Source organism: Perca flavescens, chromosome 4 (assembly GCF_004354835.1).
Source record: "Perca flavescens isolate YP-PL-M2 chromosome 4, PFLA_1.0, whole genome shotgun sequence".
NCBI classification, from domain to species: domain Eukaryota; kingdom Metazoa; phylum Chordata; class Actinopteri; order Perciformes; family Percidae; genus Perca; species Perca flavescens.
In genome coordinates this window covers 27493364-27503441 of record NC_041334.1, presented here as the reverse complement: position 1 = coordinate 27503441, position 10078 = coordinate 27493364, and the positions used below count along the sequence as shown (strand labels likewise).

General features: G+C 40.2%; 1 protein-coding gene across 1 annotated transcript; it reads left to right on the top strand.

Annotated features, from left to right (window-relative positions):
* On the top strand, positions 1 to 6594 carry pmela (premelanosome protein a). Its single transcript, XM_028575076.1, has 13 exons — positions 1 to 43; positions 1372 to 1467; positions 1589 to 1735; positions 2132 to 2266; positions 3042 to 3203; positions 3305 to 3589; positions 3689 to 4252; positions 4436 to 4684; positions 4782 to 4955; positions 5080 to 5182; positions 5437 to 5642; positions 5730 to 5820; positions 6025 to 6594. Exons 2-13 carry the CDS (start codon positions 1416 to 1418, stop codon positions 6176 to 6178), a joined length of 2322 nt encoding a protein of 773 aa, XP_028430877.1. The 5' UTR covers positions 1 to 43; positions 1372 to 1415; the 3' UTR covers positions 6179 to 6594.
* Positions 6595 to 10078: the final 3484 nt, after the last annotated feature.

Below are 10078 nucleotides of genomic sequence, written 5' to 3'. Positions count from 1 at the left end.
CTGGTGCTGCTGGTTTTGGCTTTTACATTTGCCACTGCGATAAGTGAGTACTTTTTTCCCCATCAGAAAACAACTTGTTTGACATTCTTTTCAGTTTTTGGACTGGAATATATAGATACATACTGTTGTATTTTATATGAACTGGCAGTATATGTTTTGTTTCATCCTGTATTTTTGGTGTTTGTCTGTTCATACTCCCTTTGTGACTGTGAAAAGAAAAAGAAAACATGTTTTTCTCAGTCCAACTACATTGAACTTTTCTATCTAATTTGACATTTACAAAATATCTAAACCAAGTGAAACTGAATAGGGATAAAGTGAAATTACCCTATTAGCACAATTCTTCTAATTTGTTCAAGAAAAAAACTAAATTATTTGTTAAGATAGAGTTTTTTCTGTGTGTGATGTAAGACCGCTATACCAACACAGTTTAACAACAGGGAAAGTAATTTTTTTTTTTCTGTGACTAATGTAAATTAACACATTTCTGCTTTCCCCTCAATTACATGGTAAAATGTTAGTATTTCTTTGTTTGGACTACAAATTGACCAGCAAATAGATTGGTCTTTCTTTTCACACTTATTTCATGCTCACACACGCCACACTAAAGAGAGGGAAGATGGACAAACTTTTACATGCCAATTTTATGCTGTTTTTTATGCCAATTTGCATTCATGACTATAGCCTCAAATATGTTCTAAGGTGTGTGATTCAGAATACTGTACTGTAATTCATAAAGTTCTTTTCTCACTTGGAAATTTGAAGACCATTTGTCCTGTTATTGTGAGGGTATTTCATGCAAATTACACACACACACACACACACACACACACACACATATCACAAGCTGAAAAAAAACCAGTGAGCCAGTTGACTGGGATCCCTCATTCCTCTCACTGGGATTACTGATGCTGCTGCTCAGCTGATAGTCACATGAAAGGGATTGAGGGGGATTGCAGGTCGTGTGACTCCCACCGTTAAGAACCCTCACACTTCCCCCTCCTCAACACCAAAAACATGGACCTGCTCTCGTTTACATAAGCATCTGTATTAAGTTCAAAACCTGCTTGATTATAACAGTTGCAATACAAAGTGTGAAGAGTGCAAATATAAAAAGTCCAAGATAACAAATAAGTTGTGCCTCTTTTAACACAACTCAAATTCTACTGAAATTAGTAGTTAATGGTATCTGCCAAACAAAATATAAATGATATATGATCTACACAAAGAAAACTGAAATACATTTTTGCAGCTAAGGAAGGATTTTTATTTTTTTAAATAATGTGTTGGTTATTGATGATACTTGGGATATTAGCATGAGTTGCAAGATGTAGCTTCTTTTCCTGAAAGAGTGTGTGATGTTTCTTCCAGGGTCTAGAAGTCAGTTCACACGTTATCGCTCATGGAACTCACGAATGTATCCGGTGTGGAAAGATGGAGACCAGAGATTCAGGAACTGTTGGTTTGGTGAGCCCATATTCCTCCATAAGCCTCCATTTCACAAAAACAGAATTTCTTTTCAAAATTCTGTCTGCCAGCCAATCTAAAGATGTTAAATCATGAGTAATCTTTTCCCTTTTTTTTCCAGGTGGTGAAGTAACTTTTGATCTGAAAAACGATGCACCCACACTGACTGGAGCAAGAGCAACCTTCAATATTAATCTTAACTTCCCACCAAACCAGACAGCACTCCCTGATGGCCAGGTGGTCTGGGCGCAAAACTGCACCATCAATGGTAAGCAAAGCTTTCCAGTAAAGCAACTGATTTGGCTACAAAATGATCTTCATGTCATGAAAAGTGTTTGACATGGTCTTTTCTAAAGAAATGCAATTGTTTTTAGACTTTCATATACAAAATGGTTTAAAAAATAGTATAATAGTATTTAATTTAAAGAATGTATAAATGATTATAAAAAAGAACAAATTATTCTGTGAATTACCAGTTAAACCACTGACTATCATAACTAAACCAGTGTGATTTTGAAATTGTGCTAGTTTCATTATTCTAGGACAAATTGACTCTTATTTTATTTTATTACCTGTGTTGCCTCATATTGACATGTAGTGTTATAGTTTGAATCATCACATCTGTTATTGCTATTGATGTATGATCTATGTCGTCTTTTTTCAGGTCAACAGTACCAGGAGGGTCAGGCTGTGTATCCTGACCGGGGAACCCAGTCGACCGGAGTTTTCCCTGATGGTACACCGTTCTCCAGGAGCCAGAACAAGAAACCCCACTACGTGTTTGTGTGGAAGACATGGGGTAAAGATATTACATTTTTATAATATTAATATTTAGTCTGTTAAAAACTTAGGCTGCTCCTTAGCTATAATTAATGTCAAACACCCAAATCTTCCAAATGCAGCTTTGACTACATTACATTATTTGATAAAATCGCCATAGAGACAAAGAACAGACCATAAATGGGGCTCTGAAAGAAAATAGGGTAAGTTTCTCCTCCAGGCATTTGCCCCAGGCAGTATCACAAACAAAGCCTTTTTAGTCTGATCTTACATCTTATCTGTGCTAATCTCTGACAATTATATTTGTCATCACCTGTTCCATCTAAAGACACACTATTGCAGAAAATACATGTTTTAATTGTGCTGTTCTCAATAACATGATCTTATTAACTTATTCTGTAAATAGTTAATATTATCTGCAAGATGTACAGTACAACAGTAGTCTCAGTTTGCCATTTTTATTTTATATCATTAGGCTTACCTGTTTTGGTAAACAAGTCATTAAGTCTAACACAACCATCTAAGAAGAAGCTATTGTGTGCTAAATTTCACAAACTTTGGAGACATTCTTCCCAGTTTTGTCTGTTCTTTAGCACAATTCAGATTTTTTTTTATTTCTGTTGCTGTCTGTTTGGCAGACTTTTTTTTTTAATTACTTGATTATCATTACAATTGCATCTCATGTACTATATAATGAAAGTGACACCTGGAGTGTCTCCAAAATGTGTGACTTCAATTCATTTTGCTGTGATTACCAGACCACTCTAAATAAACACAATGTTGCTGTATTGAAGGGCGCTACTGGCAGGTGGCAGACGGACCGTCCTCCTCCCTTACTATCGGAACAGACAACGTCCCCCTTGGCTCCTACAACATGGAGGTTGTCATCTATCACAGCCGTGGCAAAGACACATTTATCCCTCTCGGCTACGCCTCCACGGTCTTCGCCATCACAGGTTACCTATCTAACCTAACTTGAGGAAAATTATTCTACAATATTGTTTTTTCTTTAACAAGCCTCATCATAACAACTCTTCGTCTTTCACTCCATTATCAGACCAGATTCCCTTCACTATGTCACTCGCCCAAGTCAACGATGTAAACCAGGAGGACCAGAACTTCATCCAGAACCGAGCCATTGCTTTCAACGTCAAGCTCCATGATCCCAGCCAGTATCTCAACGGCGCCGACATCAGCTTCAGCTGGGACTTCGGTGACAGCACCGGTACTCTGATCTCCAGAGAAACCACCGTCACACACACATACCTCACTGTCGGAACCTTCAAACCTCAGGTGGTCCTGATGGCAAGCATCTCCAATGGCTGCGGAAACCCCACTGCTGGTGAGATTTTAAACTACTAATTCCCTTTTGTCTTTTAGACATACATACATGCTTTCCTAAAAGAAGTCTGAACTAAGTTGTTTTAAACTTTTCTTTCAGTTGCTCCTATTGATGCCTCTGCTGCTACAGCAGTAGTCGTGATGGCCTCCACCCCTGCAGCTGACCCAGCAGTACCAGCCGAGGGAGGAGATGCAATTGCTTTGGACGTTCCTGCTTCTGACACCACTCCGCTCGCTGCTTCTGTGCAGCCAGGTGAAGCAGAAAATGGAGAAGCAGTCGTTGACACAGAGGCAGTAGAGGTCGCCTCAGTAGCGCCTGCAGGAGTCGACGCAGCTGTTGTTCCGGAGGAACAAGATCCCGCCGACACCGCTGCCCCTGCTGCAGAAGCAGATGTTGCTGCCGAGGACGCAGATCCAGCTGCAGGTGAGATGGCCACTGTTGCCCCTGTCGTACCTGTAGCTGAAGAGCCGGCAGATGCTGATACAGCAGCTGCAGATGAAACCGCAGTAGTTACAGATGCAACTGAAGAAAATGCGCCCGTGATTGATGCTGCTGCTGCTGCTGCTTCAGTTGCACCTGTTGCAGAGGGAGAAGAAGCTGTAGCTGAAGTTGCTGGCGCTGTCACTGTTGCTCCTGCAGCAGAAGTAGCTGTAGAGCAAGAAGGTGATGTGGCTGCTGATGTTGATGCCGCCGCTGCTGCTGATGTCGCTGCTGCTGCTGATGTCGCTGCTGCTGCTGATGTCCCTGCTGCTGCTGATGTCCCTGCTGCTGCTGATGTCGCTGCTGCTGCTGATGTCGCTGCTGCTGCTGATGTCCCTGCTGCTGCTGATGTCCCTGCTGCTGCTGATGTCCCTGCTGCTGTTGATGTCCCTGCTGCTGCTGATGTCCCTGCTGCCGATGCTGTAGCTGTTGATGCTGCTGTTGTTGAGGCTGCTGCAGAGGTTGTTCAAACTGAAACAGAAGCCCCTGCTGATAACGTTGTAGCTCCTGCTGCCACTGAGACCACAGCTGTAGAAGAGGCAGCACCAGCTGATGATACCGAGGCCGAAATACAGGCAACTGAGAATGAAGTTGCAGTTACTGCAGCTCCTGCAGGTTTGTGTTTTCGGTACACTAAAATAAATATGCACAAATTAAAAAGGTGGCTCTTGCAACAAAAGTATTATCACAAAAGATTCTGTGATTTTTCCAGAGCAACCAGCAGGCGTTGAAGAGGCCCTTGCAGCTGAAGGTGAAGTTCAAGCAGAGGTCGAAACAGATCCAGCACAGGTTGCCCTCGTTGTGGCTAAAAGACAAGCACCAGAGCTGACAGCTGGCTGCATGGTTTACCGTTATGGCTCCCTCGCCACCTCTCTAGATGTTGTCCGTAAGTCAATACAGTTTTTGTAACAATGGCAGTTCAAACCTCAACAGATGATATTTAGCTTAAATAGAAACAGTATGATTTTTTAGTGTTAAAATCTCTCTTTTGGCCCTTTTCAACCCTACAGAGGGTATTGAGAGTGTACAGATTGTACAGATGTCCAACGTAGTAGCAATGACGACTGAGTTGGATCAGAATGCTGTGGACGTCACCATTACCTGTCAGGGAAGGTGAGTAGTAAAATTCATCAACTCAATATAGAGAGCACACAGACACAGTCAAGAGGTTCACTTACTGATGTTCAGTGTATTGATTTGGACTAATGGTCTTCATAACAATGATCTTCTAGTGAGCGTACACCAAAGTTGATATGTAAATTGTAATTATGTATTATGTTTAGCACAAAAAAACACGTTTATAAGAATAATTTATCCACTTATGATTGTTCTCCTTGTAAATGTCTTCTTCACTATCCTTCCTTCAGTCTGCCAAGTGAGGTCTGCACAGTCATTTCAGATGCTGACTGTATCACACCCTTGGCAACAGTCTGTAATGCAGCTACACCCTCTCCAGACTGTCAAATGGTCCTTCGTCAGTTCTTCAATGACTCTGGAGTATTTTGCATCAATGTCTCCTTGACCAATGATGTCAGTCTTGCTATGGCAAGTGCTAGAGTCAGTGTAGCATTAGGTGGGTGGAAGAAAAATGAATTAATAACCACTAAAGTACTCAATCTATAGATTATTCTCTCATTTGTATGATGGGCTTCAATTTCAGCCTCCAGTGGTTCCCCAGCTGGAACTGCAGCCACAGTCCTGGGGGTTATGGTTCTCGCCTGTGTTGTCTGTTGTATTGGTTTGATGTACAGGTGAGTACCTAATTTACTAATTTAATTTATAAATAATAAAAAAAGTTATCACCAAAGTGAGTATAGCTCACTTTTTTTTCTTTACAGTTTTCATTTCTTGTTTAATTTTCATGATTTTGTTTCTTTTTGACATGTTGGCCTTTATTCCATGCCATATAAACTTATACATTTAACTTTCCTCACCTGTTTCATGTTTTTAAACAGGCGGTTCAAGCAGTATCAGCCACTAAGAGAAGACCATGGTGACAGTAATGGAAGGAGCTCAGTGGTAACATCTGTGCCTTTGATGTTGTGGAACTTGTTGAGCAGACAGTCACCTGGCGAGAGCCGTCCACTGCTTCAGGGGAGGATTGTGTGAATATCATCATCAGCTCATGCACTCAACATCTACAACATCCGCTACAATATTGACTTCATACACATAATCTAACTGTTAACAGTCTAACTCCCAGTCAATGTATTTAACCAGAACCAATTAAGTGAACCAAGTTAAGTGAAACTGCCCTCTGTACAAGAACGTGTAGAAATAGAAAGGAGTCAAGTGTGGAATAAAGGAATGTCATAAGAATGTTGAAACATTTGTAGAGGAAAGTGATATTTATTTTGACCTATGGTATTTTGTATTAATTGGCACTGGTAGCTTATAGAAGCCATAAGTTGTGCTGTTATTTGTGGCCTACTTTTACTAAACAAATTGGAAAATCAATGTAAACACAATTCAGTTCACTTTCTTTACAATGTAATTTAAATCACTTATATCACAGAACATTAATATGTTTGCTACCCTGAAATGAATAAAGTGGAACTTCGTCTCCATCAAGTGTTTATTTCCTTTTCATTTGCATGTGATATTTGTGATTTCACCCTCAGCACGCTCATAAGCGTTGCTTTTAGATGCAGCAGGCAGTTGTTTTCAACAAAAAAGCCCCGATAAACCAATTGTCACTAAAATCACAGATATAAAGAGCCAGCACAAGAGTTGGTGGAGACCAAAACTGAGCTAAAGGAAAATGTAATATTGAACTTACATTCAGAAATGTAACTCCAAATGAATGTGAATGTTGATCCCTGTCTGCTGGATGTGTAAATCATGGCAGCTGTTTGCTAGTCTGGCTCACCAGATGTATAGTGCTGGGATAAAGCTTTAAGGCATTTTCCTCTGCCTTAGATACCTATTTTGCAAGGGCACCATCGCTGCATGGGGGCTTAGCGCTGCCCAAGACAATTGTGATTGGTTTGAAAAATGTAAACAAGCCAGAGAGTTTTTCCCATATCCCTGAATGATAAGCTGTGTAGTCAGACCTTACTCTGGAGATGAAGAAAGAATGAATGCAGGTTTAAATAAAAACTCTAAAGATCATTAGGCTAAACCCATAAGGACTAATCTACTACAACAACTTAATGTTTAAAGAAAAGCATAAATACAATGGTAACATGGGTGTTGAAAGGGAAAGTTTGGGGTCCCCTGCTGGAGTTGCTGCCCCCGTGACTTGACCCCAGATGAAGTTGAATGGATGGGCAGAATATATCACACAGTAGAGTCACAGATTAGATTCAATTTACATTGTATTAGATAGGGAAAGAACATTTAGACAAAACACCAACACATAACACTCAAAAATAAAAATATAAAGTACAATATTCTTAAAACAACAAAATATGCCTTATTTGGACTGCAGCAAACTACTTAATGAAATATGGTATGTCATAAACGTTTCACATGGTCTCAGCAGGCATTTAGGTGGCGCAGAGATGCGTTCAGGAAGTGGTGTGGTCTCAGGATCACTGCAGCTGAGTGCGCTAAAAAAATACCATCATGTTCCACTCTCTGCTCAATTAAAAATGATTTGTTTAGATGTTGCGGGATGCCATCATGCATTGAGCTGACAACAAGCTGCTGGTCGTAACACGCACATCATATGAAACGCTGCAGTGCAGGAAAAAAGCTGACATCAGTGCGGCAAAATCTTTAATGGAAGAAGCTATGGCCTGGCCTACACAGTGGAAACAAACATATGGAAGGATGAAGAAGTAAAGGAAAGGATAACTCTTGGAATTGTTGTTTGCATTCAATGAAAAGTAAAGGTGTGAAGAAAGTGAAGGCTGTTTACTTAATGTACTGTATGTATTTACAGAATTTAAAATTTAGTCTATTATATTATTGCACTAGAGTAGGAATCTATCTAGCCATTTTGAGGCACTACATTTGGGATAAAACAGGAGCATACTGTGCTCTTTTCTCAACAAAACTATTTGGGATATCAGGAGGAAACTGGTGTACTGTAGTTTTAAGTTTTTAAGTACCGGTACATATTTTTCTGCTTTAATATGAATGTTATTTAACTCATGCACACTCCACAATGTCCTTTCTTACTTCTCTCTCTCTTTACCTACATACATAAATATTCCAAATGAATATCCTTCCAATAAACTTGTGTAACACTGCAGTGCGCCATTAAAGTAATTACACAAACACAGCCGTTAATCATCCCCCACCCTTAACATGTCTCTAGGTCACATGTACCAAGTGTTGTTCAGCCATCTCAGTTCCCTCCGGACGTGCACTGCAGCCACGACGAGATCCCACAGCTCTGCAGGAAGGCCATCATTTTTCACATGATTATCTCTATCTTGGACCTGACAGCCCCCCCGGATCTTACCAGGCCTGCAGCCATTTAAACTGGCTAAATCGTCAGGAAGCTCCATGAATAAGCTTCTCTTTTCCAGATAACTAGGCCAGGCCAGACTTTTCCAAGTCTTGAATTCTCTCTGGACAGTGAACCTGGAGATGAGTCAGTGGGTTGACACCACAGAAGCAGCTACACAGCTCTTATTCATTTGAACGATTCTTTATTGCTCACCATTCCCTAGCAACTGATGTTAAAAGGGATGCAGTTTCCTTCATCTGTCCTCTACAGTGCAGAAACCTACCACAGTCAAGGATGTAGCGATAAGTCTTGCTGCAGTACAAACCAGTACTGCAGCACATACTGCACATACTTTTATTTTCTACATTGGTAACATTTGTCACATGATGTATCAAGTTCTTCGTTTCAAGTGTAGCTCAGCCTCAACCCCCACTAAATTCTACACATACTGTATTACCATCCTTAATGTGTTAGTCACATATGATTTGAAACATTCAACAACTAATTTCTTTCTTCTTAATGAATTATTAAAAAAGAAATATATAACATGTGAAACATTATTACATTAACCACTTGATGGAAATGTTATACACATATAAAACTAAATACTTTAACTTTGTTGTCTTGTAAACGTGTTTTATAGGCTGCAATATCCAACTTGCACTCACAGATAATTGTATATATTTTTAAATGAATACTCAGCCCAAGTTCATTCATATCCCTACAGTAACCATAGTTTATTTGCCAAATCCACCATCTTTCCATAACCTAAACCATAGTTGACATGTAGGCATTGTTGACAAGCATTGAATGTAATCCAGTGAATAGCAAAATAGTTTAACAGGGATGTCCCCTAGCAACAGGGTTGGGATTACTACCACTATAAGTCGTCAAAGCCAGAATGTATTAACAAAATGACAGCTGAAAATGATGCTGTAAGCTCAGTTTTCAATGAAGCAGTGCCATTGTCATTGCTGACTGCTGTTCAGGACACAAGTTTGATAAGATTTCTTATCAGAGACCACACCCAAGACATCATATAGGGACATAGGGTAAATCTAACCCACCCCCTAAAATTAAATCACAACGGCTTAGGTATGAAACATGACACACATATTGTGAGTTCAATATGTGGAACAGATATTCCAGCCTGACACTGTTGAAGGAGCATGATTGAATTTATGGCCCTTCAGGGAATTCTCTGAGAACCAGAAGGATCAATTGCTTATGGTAACATCTGGCTGATGGTTAGAATTACTGAATCATTGAATGTGTGTGTGTGTGTGTGTGTGTGTGTGTGTGTGTGTGTGTGTGTGTGTGTGTGTGTGTGTGTGTCTGACATACACGTGATTAATTAAAGTGTAGAAATGCAGATTTAGTCCTAACACTGATAAGAAACCTTGACATATACTGTAGACAGATTTGATCTGGGGAAAGAATTGAAAGTAACATCTGCTCTGAGCAGAGAGCGTGAGACAGGCGGTGAGACAGAGAGGAAGGGAGGGAGCGGAGAGAGTTACTGACCATAAAGCAGGTTGATTAGATTACAGAGCTAAGACTAACATGGGCCATTTATTGCACAGAGAGCCAGACATTGGCAGTAGCAGCCT

Coding starts and splice junctions, on each gene's coding strand:
- pmela (XM_028575076.1), top strand. CDS start 1,416: ATGTATCCGGTGTGGAAAGATGGAGACCAGAGATTCAGGAACTGTTGG. Junction 4,685..4,781: donor AGTTACTGCAGCTCCTGCAG/GTTTGTGTTTTC, acceptor TGATTTTTCCAG/AGCAACCAGCAGGCGTTGAA. Junction 5,643..5,729: donor TAGAGTCAGTGTAGCATTAG/GTGGGTGGAAGA, acceptor CTTCAATTTCAG/CCTCCAGTGGTTCCCCAGCT.